At 33.7% G+C, this 19,488-nt stretch overlaps 1 protein-coding gene across 3 annotated transcripts in view; it reads left to right on the top strand.

Annotated features, from left to right (window-relative positions):
- Nucleotides 1–19,488, top strand: part of CSMD3 (CUB and Sushi multiple domains 3) — a 782,968-nt gene that overhangs the window by 294,640 nt on the left and 468,840 nt on the right. For all 3 annotated transcript variants that reach the window (XM_072852006.1, XM_072852007.1, XM_072852008.1), the window contains one exon: nucleotides 4,353–4,440. In XM_072852006.1, the coding sequence (XP_072708107.1) occupies nucleotides 4,353–4,440 (88 nt within the window). The remainder of the gene's footprint in view (nucleotides 1–4,352; nucleotides 4,441–19,488) is intronic.

The raw sequence follows: 19,488 nt of genomic DNA on the forward strand, positions 1-19,488 counted from the left end.
CTTTTGCAAAACAACGTGCCATTTTTGTAGAGTTCCTTTTTGGACTAGAACTGCATTTTAAATATTTAGAAGTAATTTGTTAAAATAAAGATGGACTAACTGCTTAGCCTATGTCTGCTTATACTACATTTCATTATTCTTCACAGGAGTGAAAGGACTTGCTTTCAGAGCTCCTTAAGTTGGACACATTTGCACTAATTTTTTGTTTAAAGTGTCAGTGATGGATTCTGTTTCCAGGATTTAGCAGGCTACATTGGCATACCTTTTAATGCATTTTTCAGTTTTAGATTTTAAACTGTCAACATATTAGATGTGGTTTTTTTTATAAAAAGGTGTCTTCAAGCAACAAGACCCTTTAACGTTTACCAAGTAAGAAAAATAAAGCAAAACACACTTCTGTTCAGTTTTTATAATGAAGCGTATTGCCATATTCAACTTTTCTGTAAACTGCATCACCTATATAGTTCTGTAAGGCATTTCTGGTTTATTTGAAAACTTTGTATCAAGATATTTAAAAACAAGTATTCTTTTTATGCATATTGGGTGACTAGAAAGTAGAGTGATTATACAACAAGAAATAACAGTAATATTATAAGGTACATCACTGAGGTCTCTGTCTGACGGTCCATCTGTGCTTTTATAGTTACAAATGAGAATAGTACAATAGCTGATAAAACAGGTTGTTTGTCTATAAATTTATTTTGCACAAATCATTAAATATTCCGCTATATAAACATTAATAGGAATTGCATTTCTATAATGAAGTACCAGACACTTGTGATATCTAAAGGTGACTGTTATGAAATTAGTGATGAAATTTATCAATATATTTTTGAAAGACTTTATATAATTTCTTATGTTATGATATTCTATGTAAAGCTGAGAACTTCTGTATCTTGTTTTATTGGTTATGGAGAGTAGATTACCTATATGAGTCAATAATAAGTGGAGGTGAAAACCTTGATGATTTGTACCCTTAGTGATCATAATCTTGTCATAAATAGATAACTAAGATTTTATATTGTAATCTAGCATTTGGTTAACTATTCACTTTGGTAGCTGAGGAAATTGAAGAGGCAATATTTCATGAAAAGCCTATGTATTTAGCTGTTGACTTTAGATAAAATTCCCAATGTGGCCTCAGCTGGATCTGTACTTGCATTACAATGACAGATAGGGTCCTTTAAAGAAAAAGGATGACCATCATTCAACTGTTAGTGGAAATAAGATACGGATAAGTGAATACCTATTTTTCAATATAATTTGTATTAGCAATGTCTTTAGAAATTATTATCTAACATTTCTCATGTGTATGTCTTTTCCCTTTTTTACTTTTTTTTAATGTATCAGATATATAGCATTCAATACTAATGCATAGGTGATTTGCACATAGCAAAGCCAGAATGATAATATTTGATATGATGATATACTTTGAAACAAGTATGCATCAACTTCATTTTGCAAGTGTTGAGATTAACAAAAAAAATCTGGATTAGAACTCCAGAATTTATTGCTCCTTGTTTCATGACCAGACCATGAATGAACACTTTTCTGAGAGGAGCCTTTAATTTACTACACGAAACCCTTCCATTGCTTATTGTCATATGACTATCTGGGGTGTAAAACAGACAAACAAAGATAGATAGATAGATAGATAGACATCTGGGGAACTATATAGAGCTGTATTTCAGTAGACTGAAAAATCAAGCATTATGTCTGGAAAAGTAATGTCAATACAAAAATGATAAAATGTGCATTTATTTTTCATAGACTACTTAACAGAAATCAGAATGGATTTAAGTTTGTGCATTTCTGATTTGGGATCAAATCAGAAATCAGTATAATGTCTACTTATACATTTTTCTTCTGAATTTTTACTGTGGTATATGTCTTATTTTAATTTTGTCACTGTAATTATTGTATTGATTTTCTTTAACATAAGCCTCTATATATTTTTATTTATGAATATTAAGAAGTCCATAATTTATAATTTAAAAATCCATTTCATAGAGTATTTTCAAGAGTGAAACTTTATGCAGAAGATGTCAAAAACCAATAGGATTTTTAAGCTTCCATTTTTGGTAAAAATTGAAGTATATAATAGTTCTTGTGCTTTGAAATCCAGTTGAATATTCTTTTCTATATGAATATTCACTCTATTACCTGTGTATGGGGAAATATAGTGTTCAGAAATAAAATAATTATTCGAAATATTAAAACATGATTACAATAAATAGAAATAGTTCTGTTTAAATAATATTTTTACTTTATTTTGTTTATAATAAAGTATTTCTTCTGTGTGCATAGATATGTGGTACAGCCCCAAAATGGCAAAATTTTATTTGAATTTCTTTAATATTATTATCAGACATCATGAATAAGTTTCTCTCTATAGTTTTAACATATGTTTAATGTCAGAAAAGTTAACAAACTGTCACAAAAATGAGAAGATGTCTTTTTCCTGACTCATTCTCAGGTATACTTCCTTTCCCATCCTGCATTGCTCAGTGAATCCTTTCTACCCAAAGTTTTAAGGTCTTTTCTATATTTACGGGTACTTATGATGATTCTGAATTTATCATGTCTTGATATAGGCTTTGAGCTTATATAAAAGCACCCAGATATTTCAAAGAGAGAGGTTCATTGTAAATGCTTATGGAACAAGTTCCTACTAGATGGCCTTGTGAAATGCCGTTTATGGAATTGGAATTGTCAGAGATATATATCTTCCAACACTAGCAGGAACTTGGGTTTCTATAGCTAATATGCTTTCATCACACCTACAAGTATTGGGAGAGGCAAAGACTGAAATACGGTAATATAGATTACTTCTTACTCTTCTAAGGAAGAGCTGTCCTGGCTCAAAAGTCCCCTGAGCATAGAGATACAGATGAACAGAGATTGCCTTTGTTTGCTATTAGAACAACCTTGGACATGGTACAGCACTTTCAGGGCAGAGGAGGATAAATACTGTGGTTCCAGTTGACAAGGGCTGAGCTTGATAGGTTTTTTGAGCAGTGTGCTAAGTTGAGTTGTTTTCCTTTTAAGCCTCTACAACATTTTCATTTGGCCTTTGACTTCCTCAGGGGTACCAAACCAACTCTTCCCTTTCTGTGTATGTAAGAAGACAAATTTCAAGGAAGGGAAAACCCCCAAGTATTCTGAATGTTATTGTCCTTCATTAACAGCTGAAATTTAATGAACACCCTTTAGAAGTATAGTTAGAAACTACATTTTTTTATTCGGGTACATTCAATTTATAACATAATGTGATTAGCCTAATTATATGCAAACTTTTTCTTTAAAGGAAAGTTAAAGTCTAATACCGTAAATCCATTGGTCTAGTTCCTCAGAAATAAAGATGAATAAACGTGAAAATCTCTTTCTGCTTAGTATAAATCTCTTAGTTTCATATCAACTTGTATTTTTGAAAAAAATATTCTTCTATTGGGCCATGAATTTACCCAGTAATAGCAAACCAACCTTCTTTTCTGATTTTTTTTTTTAGGAACTGCTACCTCCTGGTTCAATGAACTTCAAAAATTAAATGCAAAATTAATAGAATTATTTTGACCTAAAATTATTTTTGTAAGGTATACTTTTTCAGGCTGTAAAAATTATGAGAAATTATATAATTTGTGAAGAGGTAGTTGAATATGCTGAGGGCTAGATCGCTAGGTACAAATTTCTGGAAAAACACACTGAAAAGTTCACAGGAAGTTTCTCTCTGAAGATCCATTTTAGTTTATTGTAAGATAAATACATGTAAATAAAACTGGCATTTTGAGTTTACCTTCAGATCACCATATTCTGGGGATATCTGCATTTTCAATACTGATTAAAGACAATTCTCTCAGCATGAGCCTATGCATTGAAGTTTTATTATAATTCAAGGAGAAAAGGTCAGCTCTCAGTGGAGATGACATTTATTAGATTATGTTCAGAGTAAAATCTTACAGCCCTAAACTTGATGAACACTTCTTTAAATGTTAATGTTTGTAAAGGAATAGTAATAACATTTCCATGTGGGTTCAATAATATTACAAGCAAACAAAATAGCTGATTAGTACAACTTATAAAACACTTGTGTTATTTTTTAAAAAAAGAAAAAAAACCACCCCAAACCAGAAAATACATGCTTTGCTTATTATAGGGAGGGGAAACTGTGTTGAAACTAGAGATTATATGGGTGATCATATTCTGTAGAAAATCTGTTTTAAAGGACCTAAAATGCAGATAATGTACTTCTTCATATTTGTTAATTGCTTAACTCTGTATTTCCTAAAAACTGTGTTATTTTATCTTTTTTTTGTTTATTTTGTTTTTTGTTTTTTGTTGTTTTTTTTTTGCAGTAAATGAGGGAGGTATTAAACAGGCATCCAATTTGTGTCCAGATCCTGGAGAACCAGAAAATGGAAAACGGATAGGCTCAGATTTTAGGTAAAATATAAACCCTGCCATTGTATCATTTCTCTAATACTGAACTTGGAAAATTTACGTGTTAAAAATTTATTGCTGTTGTTGAGCTACTCTTTCAAAACTGAACTTCTCAGAAAAAAATGAAATGAAATTCTATACAAAATTGTGTAGTGCAATATAGCTCGTACTTAGTATGCAAAGAAGGTAAAATACCTACTTGGAAGAGAGCATATATCTCTGATAATCTGGCAAAAATTGGATTGAAGGTAAGTTAAAATAATTTTCTCATGTAAATACTGTATTAGATTTATGAATATTGGGCATACATGTGGTAACGAAGGTTTTTGTGAAGGACAAAGCAAAATTGAATGCAACACAAAAAGAACATTAAAACCTCACAGAAGAGGTTTCACATGTTATCATAGAATTATTCATTGGAATCTAATAGAGAATATTGTATTTTCTACAGTATGTTTTTCAGGAACCTAGAAATTTGATACATGCTGGTGTACTTCCCTAGTAGTGCTCAGAGTGGTTTAGCACTCTTAATACAGACTATTTTTTTTAATTAATTTTGATACATACCAAATTGGTAGTGTATAGTATTACTGTATTTAAAAAAAAAATAAATCAGAACTGAAGAGTTGTACTTCGTTTCTAGCAAATTCTTACATTTTATTCCTTGCTGGCTTTTTTGAATGTTTCTAAGAAGACTCCAAAGAATCAAAGAATTATAATCCACCTTTTTTTTATTTAACCTAAACTCAAATTTTAGCCCATTTTCCTCCTCCATCCTCAGCTATCTTTCAAATTCCTTATCTTGTAAGAAAAAAAAGTTTGCAATACTCTTTCAAAACATTCTATATTTTTTTTCTCAGTTAACATATATGACTCCTGTCAGTAACAGCAGTGGTTGATGTATTGTATGAGTAGAGACACACAGATATAATCACTTCTTGAAAATGTTTTGAATTAATTTTAAACTCTCACCTATCTGAGTTTCTGAATTGTTTCCTTTTCAATTGTTGAACATTCATTTCATTACATACTAAAAAGGATTAAACATACACATTATTATATATTTGATATATAGACAAATTTTAGACTATTAAAAGAATAAATCTAAAGCTATGTTCTTGTTTTACATCATTTGCTAATTTCACATTGTCATCATATTTACAAATCCCTTCAAAACACCTAAGTGAGGAAAGAGAAAAAGAAGAAATAAGTAGGAGGCAGATTGATAAATTTTAAATTAATTGGTTTTATTACATTCAGTTTTGTTCAAAAGATGTATTTTACATATCACACAGCATACTTCCTAACATTTGAATATAATAAGTGTTAGAGCAATCTGGGAGACAAGCAAAGATTTTATGAAATTATGTTACTTCATTCTTTTACATAACTTCTTGTACTTTTGTTTTGTTTTGTTTTGTCTTTTCTCCCTGTAATCAAGAAGAACATAGAATTGACAATGACATACCAAGTAAATGTGCTATCTGGCAGTCAGCTAGTTGTTATAATTTCTCAGTTAGTTATTATAGTCTCTCTATTTCTCTAGTTTTGAGAAAAGAAAAAGTTCAATGGTGTGCATCAGAGAAAGCTTTGTTACTAATTTTATATAGAATGTCATTTTTGACATTACCTGACAAAAAATTATTTCTCGAGATTTTCAGAGAAATAAAAATAAATGAACTGTATTTCATAACTGTCATGCTTTCTAGAATCATTACTTAGGCCACTGTTTCATACTTTAACCTCAGAAACATGGCTTGGTGATGAAAGCCTTTGACAGAATCTGCAAGTCCTTTTCTAGTGTTGTCTATGCAAGTGACCACTGAAAGACCTACCTGCAAGATCATTCTAGTTAAACTTATGTGAGGAGCAGTACCTCGAAGGAGATATGATAACAATCATGCCTTCATCTTTCTTTTTAGGCCAAACTATTAGGATATAATTTAACATTATTTTTCATTATACACTGTCATGATGTGACTGTCAAGCTTTCCTATTTCAAATGAATTTATGAGAAAATGAAAGGAGAAGGCATTCAAATTACTGAACAATAGAATACAAGATACACAAGATATCAAAATCAATATGTTTTCTTTTTAAGTGGTTTTTTTCCCTAATTTCTCAACGAACTCAGTGAATGTTTTTATCTTTTTGAAAAATCCCCAAATTATCTGTGGGGGAAGATCAGCTTTTCTAGGAACTCCCATGAATTTGCTATTTAATGGTTATGTGTATAACATAATGATAAATCCAATCCCATCATAATGGAAAAGAATAAATAACTGGGACATTTCAAATGTATGTAAGTGAAAGAACATGGCTTACACATACAATATCCACTGGAAGTGAAAAAAGTGAAAGTGAAAAGATGTGTTCAGTTTAATGACATTTTTGTTGAACCAAAAAGGTAAATAAGCATTTATTCAAAACAAAATAAACAGAAGATGTAACAGATACATTATTATGGTCTTGGTCTTACGGGTTGTAATTTTGGGGGGCAGGGATGTTTATTTTGGTAAGGAAGTATTTTTCACCTTCCACCAAATAATGTGTTTTCGGATCAAACTTAGCTCAATTTTTTGTATTTATCCTTATTTTGACCACTTCTTGACATTGGTATGGAACCAACCTTTTTACAAAGCAAAAATAATGAAAAAAACCCCAAACCACAAAACCCCAACAAACTAGTACTTAACTGATCCTCTTTCTGCTGAGGGCAGGTTCTAGGAACAGTGTAAAATCCTGCTGATTTTAAGGGCAGCCTACTTGCTTCTTGGTTTCTCTAACAGGTTAGATTGCAGTAGCAGCTTCTGAAATCACAGGCTTCTCAACGACTTCACTGCCACCTCAAATTTATGTTCAAAAGCTGTCCTTGAACTGATTCCTTTCAACTAAATATTTGAATTTTCATGGTTCAGTTTCTTTCAAGAGAAAAACAGTCTGGTCTGGATAATCTTCTCTAAATAAATCCCATCTAGTACAACATCTCTTTAATAGGCAGGTCTGTTCTGAGTGTAGCTCTCAGAAACAGCCCAGAAAGGACTAGCTTCCTTTCAAAAGATTGAGTCTTTCCACTATTTTGTGGTAGCCTCTCTTTATAATGCAAAAACATTATATTTAGAAACAGTGGGAGGACATATATACACACATGTACAATTTCTAGCCACTTTATTGACAGGCCTTGAAAAAGGGAATAATTATGCTTTTGGTTGTATTCACCTTACACATATTAGGGATAGATAAGGTGGTTTCCTATCAACGGCTTGTTAAAGGTCTTATGAATGTGAATGGTGAGATTTGTACTTGTAAAGAACAGGACTGGTGAATGTTAGTAATACATATGTCATTTATCTCAAGTTGAACACTTGATACATTGAAAAGAGGTCTTACAAGGAACAAAAGAAAACGAAAAATTTTCAGCAGACTGAATAAAATTCCTTTTTAAATTAACCTGGTTTCAATTCTTGCTATTATCGTAATTGTTGCTCAGTTGCTTTATAAGCTTCCAAAGTAAGAATGCTACTAATTCTTTAAGACAAATAAATAAGACATTGAAGGAAAATTCTTACATTTAGTTAAAAACATGCAATACTATGGAAAATCTTTTCCAGGTTGTCTTATACCTGACAGAGAGGAAAATAGCACAGTTTTCCTTTTCCCTTCTTGAAGTCTCTCTCTCTATAATGTAGGAAATAGCTTTACCTTGAGCTTGTCTTTTTTTCCCCCTTCTGATAAGAAAGTGAAAATCCCAATTACAATACCTTAATTTTAAAATACTGTATTTTGAAGGAGGGGTTAGATCTATCTTTATCAAGATCAATCAAAATCTAATTTCAGTATGATATAATCTATTTTAGAGAAGAGCATGCTCTTGTCACTTCTCTTTAGCTTTCTTCAAATGTGAAAGTATAGGTTTTGAAGCATTTTATTGCAATTTCACTCCTGTTCTGATTATAAACACTACCTGGTCTCTCAGCATATTCATGTGTTCTTACATGGTTCTTACACAGAAAATCTGTAATGAAAGCTCTAAGACAAGCTGCAGCATTTCATGACATACTTTGGGATCTGACACTCCATGTTCACCCTTTTGGATATTTTTTTTAATGTGAAAATTCCCTATGGCTATATTTTGAAGTTCTAAAGGCTTTGTTTCTGATGCTAGATGCCTATTTGAGCATAACAGGCCTTTGCAGGTTGAAATAAAGTCAAGAAGACTTACTAATAGCTGCCAGCTTTTCCTGTGCTGAAAAAGATATTTTACCTCAGAAAGAAAACTTCCCTTCCCTAGAAGTTTCTTAAACTTTTAGATATACTAGTGTTCATTCTGCTGGAATTTCCAACAGCTTATTTTACATTACCTGTCATACAGTAAAATACACATCTTTTCCACATGAGTGTTCAATTTTAGAATCAATGCCACTATGGAAAATACAAGAAAGATGTAATAGATGAAGAGAAAAAGTTTTCATGTGGTCTTGTTGCTTTTTTTAATTGTTGGGTTTGGGAGTCTTTTTATCTTTGTTTGTTTATAGTGGAATAAACATAGCCAAACAAATACTTGGACAAGTATTTTATTATGAAGCAAACATGTTCCTCCACCACCATCCTAAAGTTCTGGCTTCATTAAATGAATGAATGAGCCTATCTCTATCCCTCTACCTCTGTAGTGTAGTCCAACTAGGTATTTAAAGATGAGATTCAGATCAAACTTGGGTGACAACAAAGCAGTGAATGCTGTTGGACAGCCACAAGGATGCTAGTGTGGTCTTAAAAATACAGATTCTACTGAGAGAAGGAAGCATATGAAGTTTGTATTAAAGACAATTTATTATACCAATGAGTTGAGTTAAAGTATACCTAATGATAATTTCTATTTTCATTTTACATTATAAATTAATTTATAGTTATTTTATTTGGAAGAATGACTTTGAAATGTAACCACATTGATTGACTGGAAGTTTCACATTTAATTTTCCTTAAACCTTCTCTGAATCACATACCCTTCTCTGCAGATATGCAAGGTGGGCTAGACTCTGAAACTTCAAGCCAAACATCCTGAAAATTGAACAAAACTCAGACCGTTTGCAGCATGAGATGTGAGGCTAGTTTACATGGGAATAGTTCATGTTTCATTTGTCAGCAGTTAATTGGTTCCTTTGTCAAGTAGAAGCCTCTGACAGTACAACCTCTGTGGGAAAAGGTGACACCTTAAGAACTGTTTAAGCAGAATTACCAATGATCTCCAGAGTGATGGGAAATCCTCTGCAACTGAAATTTAGTCATCACTTTAGTTTGTTCAGCAAATGCTAAGGATTTTTCTTGACCAGAAGCTTTAAAGATTTAGATATTCTAACATTATATCTTGGAATCCTAATATCTTGCAGTAATATTTCCAAGTACTGTATCAGCTGATCTACAAAAATGTTCCTGTGCATGCTCTTAACTTAGGACAGATGCTGTGAGCTGTGGCTCAAAGAGACTACGTTAGATTCTATCTGTAGCTTGCACATAAATAATTATGGATCAGTGCTGTGTAGAAAGTTGCTAGGTTAAGAAAATTTGATTCACTGTGCATACTCTTGAAAGCTTACATATAGCTTTAGCTTTTTTTACTGCAGATGGAGAAAATAATATGTGCTGCAATACTGATTTTTTTATTTACACTTGCATGAAAATATATCATAATATTAAATTAATTCTTTGATATGCACAGACTTTAAGAGCTGATGTTTAGGTATTTCTGGTTGTGGTTTTTTTTTTTCTATGGCAAAAAATGGTGTACTCTCTCAAACTTGTTCGGTTGCAGGTGTGGACAGAATAGGTTAATATGGCAGAAAGATGTGAATCTTGGACAATACTGTTTTCTATACTTTAATGTATATATGACTTTTCAGCTAATGTCACAGGAACAGAATGGTACTGCAATGTATGAATTCAGATGTATTCCCTGCACATCAGTGCAAAAATCCAAACTGCATTATCTCTGTCATGGTTTAACCCCAGCTGGTAACTAAGCACCACACAGCCACTCGCTCACTCCCCCACTGGTGGGATGGGGAAGAGAATTGGAAGAGTAAAAGTGAGACAACTCATGGTTGAGATAAAGACAGTTTAATAGGGAAAGCAAAAGCCACTCACACAAGCAAAGCAAAACAAGGAATTCATTCACTACTTCCCATGGGCAGGCAGGTGTTCAGCCATCTCCAGGAAAGCAGGGCTCCATCACGCCTAATGGTGACTTGGGAAGACAAACGCCATCACTCCGAATGTCCCCCCTTTCCTTCTTCTTCCCCCAGCTTTATATACTGAGCATGACATCATATGGTATGGAATAGCCCTTTGGCCAGTTGGGGTCAGCTGTCCCAGCTGTGTCCCCTCCCAGCTTCTTGTGCAGCCCCAGCCTTCTCGCTGGTGGGGTGGTGTGAGAAGCAGAAAAGGCCTTGAGTCTGTGTAAGCACTGCTCAGCAGTAACTAAAACATCCCGGTATTATCAACACTGTTTCCAGCACTAATCCAAAACATATCTCCATACTAGCTACTATGAAGAAAATTAACTCTATCCCAGCCAAAACCAGCACTATCTCCTTCTTCTAGTCTGTCTCACTTATCCATCACAGAATTTACAAGAGAAATGTAGGTTCAAAATGCAGAATAATATAATTTATTTCTACAACTGAGCTTGAGGTTTTGATTTGTTGCATAACTGATTCTTGTTCAATAATAATTTAAAGAACTTACCAAATAATGGAGGAAAAGAATCTAAAATGAGTTACTTCGCTACACTTATGCCAACTGTTAAAATAATACTATTCAATATAAACTTCATGTGATGTTCAAAATTTTAAACTTGCTCTTTTGCATCCTTTAGAGATTCTATAGCTTTATTTTAGTCTCCTTCTTACTGCTTTTAGTTTGTGTTCTTTAAAGAGGGATCCCAAACTTGGGGCAGATGATGGAGGCTTTAAAAAGATATATGAGATTAAAGTGTTTTCTCAGATTTGTATAACTGTCTTATTTAATATTAACTCATACTTTTTTTTCTAATGAAAATATATCCAAAGTTTGTTTTTTTTCCTGAAAATGCAAAACTAATGGCAATTATCTTTTGCCCTATTAGAAATAGAAATTGGCAAATAAAGTTACCGAGACACACAGGTGAAGCATGCATTTTTGAAGCTGTGAACTGCTTTAGCACAGTATGTTATAGATGCAAAAGCTTTATATGAGTTCAAAATAAATTGAACAGTTTGAGTGAGTCATAAAAATATTGATTGGAAGGGTACTGGAGAGGGCTTCAACTCCAACCTCCTTCTCAAAGCAGGACTAATGCCAACACTAAATCAGATCAGCTGTGGTTTTGTTTAGCCAATCCTGAAAACTCACAAGAATGGAGATTTCACAACAGTCTGGATATGCTGTTCCAGTTCTGCCCTGCCTTTCTTGGAAGAAGTTTCTTGTAATGTAAAACCTGAATCTCCTAAACTGCCCCTTGTATATTGTCTGCCACATTAAGAAAAGTTTGGCTTCATTATGTTTGTACTGGTTCTTGAAGTAGTTATGGTCTGCTATTAGATAGTACCTTAGCTTCCTCTTTGTCAGACTAATTAAGCCTAGGTGCCTCAACTTTGTACTGCAGGTCATGTACTCTAAGCCTCTGACTAACCTCCAAACCCTCTAGAGTTTTTAACAATATCTCTCTTGAAGTGCAAGACCAAACACTGGGCTTAATATTGCAGATACAGCCTCACCAGCTGAGTAACAATATCACTTGATCTTCTGCCACAATTTCTAATGTAGTTGAGTATACAGTTTGTTTTATTCAGGTTGAGAACACATGACTGATCAGTAGTGCAGAAATTTGTACCTCTAGTTGTTGAGTTTCACAAGGTTTCTGTTGGCCCAGTGTTCAGCTTTGTCAAGTGTCTGGATTGAAGCTCTGCTGTTCAGTGTGTCAGCTACTTTTCCTAGCTTAGTATGATCCATAAATTAGCTGGGAGTTCATTCTGTCTCACCATCAAGGTTGAGGATGAAAATATTAAACAGCAAAAGACCCCATATTGACTTTCTAGTACTCAGCTTATTACTGGCTACTAGCTGAATATGAAGCCATTGATTCCTTCCCTTTGAGTACAGCTGCCAGGCCACTTTTGAATCTATGTATTCAGTGTATGTTTTGTCAGCTCCCAAAAGACACTGCTGCAAGAGACAGTGTCAAAAACTTTGCTGATATTGAGCACTGTTACATCGAGCTCTATTACATCTACCACTGGTCCGTGTAGACAGTAATTTGGTCTTAGAAGACAATCAGGTTGATCACATATCATTCACCTTTGGTAAATGTGTGTAAGTGCTCCTGATTCCCTGTTTGTGCTTTCCTAGAGGACATGTTCTTTCCAGGGATTGATATGAGGTTCTTAGCTTCTCCTTGCCTTTCTTAAAAATTCATGTAATGTTAGCCTTTCTACAGTCAGTAGGAACTTCTCCTCATCACTGCAATTTTTCATAGACGATACCAGCCTTGCATAGAATCAGCCAGATTTTTCAGCACCCTTTGGTGAAAGCTATCTGGCCCCCTGCCTTTGAATACAGCCATCTTCTTTCACCTGTTGCTCCCCAGTATTGGCTGTCCCTCTTCTTCCCAAATCATGCTGGTATATGTAGATATCTAGGAGCAGATGTGCTGTAGAAATTGATGCAGAAAAGGCACTGAGTACTTCTGCCTTTTCCATATTGGATTTCAGCACCACAAGGTTGCCTCACCCATTTATTAATGGACCCACATTGTATATGAACTTCCTTTTGTGATTAATATACCCACAGGAGCTCTTTTTCTTACTAGTGTGCCTTACCAGTCTTAGCTCTAGCTGGGAGCTGGCCCAGGGAGTCTAATTTAATCACCCAGGGACTACTAATTTAGTAGCTCCAGTTCAGAAAGTTCCTTAACCATAAATGATTGAAATATAGTAATGAGCAGAAGATGAACTGTACATATTTGCCATATTCTAAAGTTTTTCTCTAAGCATTCACTTTTCATCACGCTCAGTGTTAGCGTACTGGACTAAATGAACCCAGTCTGGCCTTTGGCTGCATCCACAGACAGAACTTTTTTGCCGAATATGTTCTGCTTTTGAAATTTGTTGGAGATTTTCCTGCTGTCCTTTAGATTTTTCTTTTTTGGTGATGCATGTCTATATTCTATATAATAATGAACAACTCCATAGCTATATCATGCTTCAATTATCTTGAGATTTACAAAACAGATATAGTCTACACACACTTTGAAGGGGCTTCATCTGGTAAGCAGTTTGGATCAAATGTAAGTCAGGGAATCAAACTGCCCTTAATTGTCCACACTATTTTTTGGTCATTTGTTCCCACAGTCTGTTTTGGACTGCTCTGCCAGCTTTCTCTAAAATAATACCTGCCCACAATTTGGAGGTAGATTACTCCGGGGGCAAGTCCCCCAAAACTGGCTTCCATGATCTGATTTTCTCTCTCCACAATTTGTAGTTCTCTAACACACCAGCAGGCTTTGATCAGACCTCCCACATGTCCTCATGCAGTACCTCTGGACATGCAATAGATATCATCAGTTTCATCCTATCAAGAATGCCTCTTTGGCCTATAACACAGTCCTCAAATTATTTAAGATTCTGTCAACTAAAAAAAAGAAAAAAAGAAAAAAAGAAAAAAAGAGAAAAAGAAAGAGAAAAAGAAAAAGAAAAAGAAAAAGAAAAAGAAAAAGAAAAAGAAAAAGAAAAAGAAAAAAAACTCTACTGAAATTGCTGGTATCTCACCACACCACACCAGATCCACATCAAACCCATGGCCAAGTGCTCTACAGAAAGCTAAGTCTAAGGAGTGTAGATGTAAACTTAACTTTTCAATTTTGTTTTATAGCTAATAATTATTTCCTGGTAATCTGCATGTCCTTTATGAAAGTTCATCATATTTACCTCATGTACTATACCTGGGGAGGAAGTGACACTTTACCGTCCTGTACTCAGTTACTAAACCTTTTTTAGAGAAAGATTAATTTTGAACTGAATTCTTGTGCGTCATATGTAAAAGGTATTGGAGAAAAAGTATCGTCAGCAGAAACAAGAAGGATCTCTCCTACTAGACAACTGTGAAAGAATTAATGCTTTTCCATTTTTGAAAGATTGTATAGGTAGATAATGACAGGAAAACATCAAAAGATGTTAATCTCGACTAGGCTTTTAAGTTCCTGAAAGACCCATTTTCTTAACATTTTCTTGACAAGCTCATGATAGTCAATATGCTGGCCTGTATGGATGCCATTCTTAGACTACAAGTCCAGAAGGATTTTACAGATTTCCTGCAGGTTTTTCTTTTTTATTTTTTGATCCTTTTTTTGACCTTTCAGACAGGAAGTGCTTGTTTGATTTTTGATATTATTGTCTTTTTTAGTTGATCTGTCGTAGGAACTGATCTCTGGCTCTTCTGTTTTCTTTCTTAGACTGGTGTTTTATCATCTACTTATCTAACTGCCGTTATTAGATCTCGCTCACATGGCACACATTACAGATATTGTAAATTTTCCAGTCTCACTGTGTTTGTGAGTCCAGTATGATTACAGTCATATACTATCAAATATCAGTTTAATATCAAAACTGGTTTGGACATGTAGACTCGGTAATGTGAATGTTATTTATACTTTTGGAGGTGATAAAAATAATTACCAGGCTTGTAAAGTCTTTATAATCATTTCAACCCTCTGGAATTTTTGCCAGTTACAGTTTTGATACTATCAGTTCAGTTTTTTTAGTAAATGGTGTACTTCCTGCTCAGTGTTTCCTCTTTAAATCAGTCAATGGTTATTTAAAGCAAATATATTTCCATGTTATTTTTTTTCAGGTGCTCCTTTTTTTTTAAATAATCAAAGAGGTTCAGATTTTCTCAACATGACTTTCTACAGCAGATAGATTCCTGTGAAAATCTAATCTTGAGAAAGTTATTCTTGTCTTCCCAATTGCTACCTTTTGAACCTTCCTAACCGTATAGTCCCTGGAGTATCTGAGTATAATTTTTAACATTAAAGATAAGATCACCTTTCTACTTCATAATTCTGAAATTTCCTCCAACTCTGTGATCTGCTGTGTGTCTCTTTCCTCAGTCTCATGTAGAAGCTTTTCAGCCTTACCTTGGAAGGGCCTTTACATTATGCTTACTTTTTTATTTTTCTTAGTTTTTCACTTTTATATCTTCCTCTATTTTCCTGGACTCTGCAGCTCTTCTTTATCCCCTTCTTTCACAAACATTCTTATTCTTATACAAATAGGAACTGTTTTTGGAATAGTTTATAGAGCTGTTATCCACTGTCAAATCCTCCTTTTCTGAGATGTCTGTTCAGGTGACTGTATCATCTTTCGTGTCCTCATTACTTATTATCTATGTCTCTGTAAAGCCTAGGTACTCCCCAGATTTCATCAGATGTATTGTGCTGACACCATTCCTTTTCAAGCATCTAACATTTCTAACTCCCTTAAATGTAATTCTTGTTCTGTTTAGTATCAATCTTCTTTAGTAGCTATTTTCATCATAGACGATTTGAACTGATTACCTAACAAAAGTTAATATCTGGAATGTGTGCTCCGCCTTTTTAATTTTTTGTCTGCCTTTGTAAATTGAACTGAAACTGAAATTACTATTACGGCACTAAAATCCCCAGCTATAAGGAAAGAAAAACAGAGCTCATTCTTTACAAGCCAAACCCTGCAGGGAATTTTAGTATGTGTTTCAGCAAAAAGGAATGCTATACCTTGTAGGATCAAACCCAGATTTGAAGATCCCAGCCAAATCAATAGTGATATCGTATCATTGAGTGATATCCTCAGACCTCTTCCAACCTCTTTGCAAAAGTGCCAGTAGAGAGATGTAAAAGAGCCTTAAATAATTTATTTAGGTAGATGAAGAACTATGCCAGTACAGAGGCTTTGCTTACAGAGATTTACAAACCAACATTTTTAAAATAGGTAGCATAGCAAAGGCTGGAAAATGGGATAGAGATCTATGGCATCCATCTGAGGAGGGTCAGATAATTCCATAACTTACAAGGTCACACATAAAAGCTGTTATAACATAGACTTTTGGGGAATTAGTCCATGTTTAATCTTAAAATACCCAGAGAATTGCATGCACAGTGTGGCCAAAGTCTTGTAAGCCATGTGTACATATAAAATAATTTATCAAGGCAAATGTAGTTAGGAAAGCCTCTGAGATCCTTTGAGGGGTTATACATTAAGAAAAAGTTTAAATAAAGACCGGATGCTAAGATCTGGTAGCTAATATTCTATACAAAAAGTGTGTTATGAAACAAAAGTCACCTTGTATTTTGACTAGAATAGATCTGAAAAGCACTTACTGTGAGCATTATCCCATAAAAAGAGTTAATTCAGGTCCTGATTGAATCTAAATGTAAATCTATGCAGAATTCTTCGAAATCAGTGAGTCTGTGATCTGATATTTTGATATGTTTGAGTTAGAATGAAATGCCCTACTACTATTCAGTATTGATGATATACTAATTTCCCAATGACCAAATTAGGAGGAAAGATTTTTCAAGGAACTGTACCAAAATAAATAAATAAATAAAATTAATTCCTTTTCTGCACAGGTAGTTAACTAAAGAAATTATTCTTTTCGGTTATAGTAGAATGAATAGAGAAAGTAAAACCTTACATAGTTTTGAGGTATTCAGATTTCCAAACTGATTTTTACAAGCCTCGTATACAGATATGTATGTACACAAAATCATTGGGAATGATAACAAAAGTACAATGACAAATGCCATTAAAAAATAATTTACTTCACCATGCTGTTTGCTTTTATATCAGCACTTCCCTTATTCCCCCATGACTAAGGACTGCTCTTCTGTTTTCACAGAATATCAGCACACCTATGTTTAGTTAGGTTATGAGTGGGTCTTTGTGCCCTACTGCTTTACACTTACTAACATCCATAGTATTTGCTGTGTCTAGACTCAGGAATACCATTGGTCATGTAATTTTTGTTAGCTATTACATATAAAGGAAATATTTGTTAATATTAGGCCATAAGAATAATGAAGGAAAATGAATTTGTGCTTTTCTATTTTTATGACTTTTTTTTTGGAAGCCTTTTCAAAATACTGTGTTTTGTTGTATTTCTTATTGTAAAATGCTAGTCTTGGTCATGCGTATGCAAGTATCTTTTCACAATCAATGCGGAGTTTGATTTTTGTAAGATTGTAAAATGCTGTATGATTTTTTTCTGCAAGGTTTCATCCATATTTTTGATACCAAAACATAAAGCTTTATTAGTATGCACTATAAGGGTGATAAAAGTGATGATAGTCCTCCAAATTCCACTTAGAAAATATCCTTCACTACAAAATGCAGTATCATCATACATGAGATTTTAAAAATATTAATTTTTAGTTCACTTGACTCTTCTCAGAATTTCTTCAATAACATCTTTACTTTAGTCTTTTGGGTTTATTCCTTCATAATTGGAGGGGAAAAGAAGAGTATTTCCCAAATGTCATTAATTTTTGGCACAAGCATGAGGTAACACTCTAAATCGCAGATTTATGATTCTTCCTCGTCAGTCTTACGTAAGGAATAGGATAAATAATAACACCACCTTTTAATTAAAAAACATAATGATGATCATTTAGCAACTGATAAGGTAAAAGGTGCTCTCTGAAGACCTTTGTGACACTATAGGTTGTCCACAGTTACATTTTATAGAAATACTTTTTGCAACTGTGACAGACGAGTCTTTAAAAACAGCAAGCTGAAATTATGGAGTGTAAGATACTGATGTCAGAGAAAGGCCTGATATATTGACTATTTTTAACTGTAATCAGGACTTGAAACAATAATGATATTAAAGGAGAAGAAGAATTATCTCAATAATACACATTTATGTTTTCATTTTTTTAACTTTTCCAAACTGGAAAAAACCCCTCAATCCTCCCCTCAGAAAAACATAACAAAACAAAACAAAACAAACAAACAAAACAAGTTTTTCTGGGCTTATTTCCTGTTTTGTTCTGTGCCAAGTTTGCAACACCAAATATCAGCTCCATATGGAAAAGTACAAAATCTTTGAAGCCAGCTTTATCACTTAATAAGTAATCACAGCTAAATACCTAGAAAGATGTTTTTAGAATTCTTTTATTTTCTTCCATTAATTTGAGAAACATACGCCAGTTAAAGGAACAAATGTTAATAAATATTCACCTTGTAACTTTCCTTGTCTAGTAGTTGTTACATTCAGAATGTTATTACTGTCAAGAGAAAACACACCACTTATATGGAGTCAAGACTTTACTGCTAGCCTAATTAATATCTTAACCTACTAATCAAAATATAAAAAAACAGCTATTACTAGTCTATTTACAATAATGCATTCCTAGTCCAAATTAATACAGGAAAGTCTTGTTAAAAATATAACATTTTTTTAACACAAGAAACCTTATTAATATCTAATCAGTTTCTCTGGTATTGAGCTGCCCCTTCCAACGACCCTCTGGTTCTAAAGTTAAAAGCACCAGACTTCCTCAAGAAGAGTCAGGAGTGGGGGACATTTACAGCAAGTCATCTGTATGCTGAGGTCTTCATGGGGAGGAACACAATGTTTATAGTGGGGATTTCTTCCTCAGGCTTGTGGGTGACCTTTTGGCTCTTCTTCTAGGTGATTTCCTTGTATCTCTTTCTCGTTGTTTCCTAGCTTCAGTTAACATAAATAGCTACTGTTTGTTACACAGTGTCCAGGCTTGTCAAACCTTTACTATATCAAAGTCAGAAGTTAGGTCAGACAATAGTCACTTGACCTCCAGATGACTGTTAAAAAGAGGTAAACCAGCTGGCCAAAGCAAGCCCAGAGAGAGCTGAACGCTGTGCACTGTCAGGCTAGTACATAGCCTGCAGCCTTTTACTACTAAGAGCAAAAAATCATATTTGCTGGATTACATGTTTGTATTGTTTGTCAGGACTGTCATAGCTAAAAGAATGGAAAAAATGACTGGTACCTATTTGTAAA

Source organism: Ciconia boyciana, chromosome 2 (genome assembly GCF_034638445.1).
Source record: "Ciconia boyciana chromosome 2, ASM3463844v1, whole genome shotgun sequence".
Classification (NCBI taxonomy): Eukaryota; Metazoa; Chordata; class Aves; order Ciconiiformes; family Ciconiidae; genus Ciconia; species Ciconia boyciana.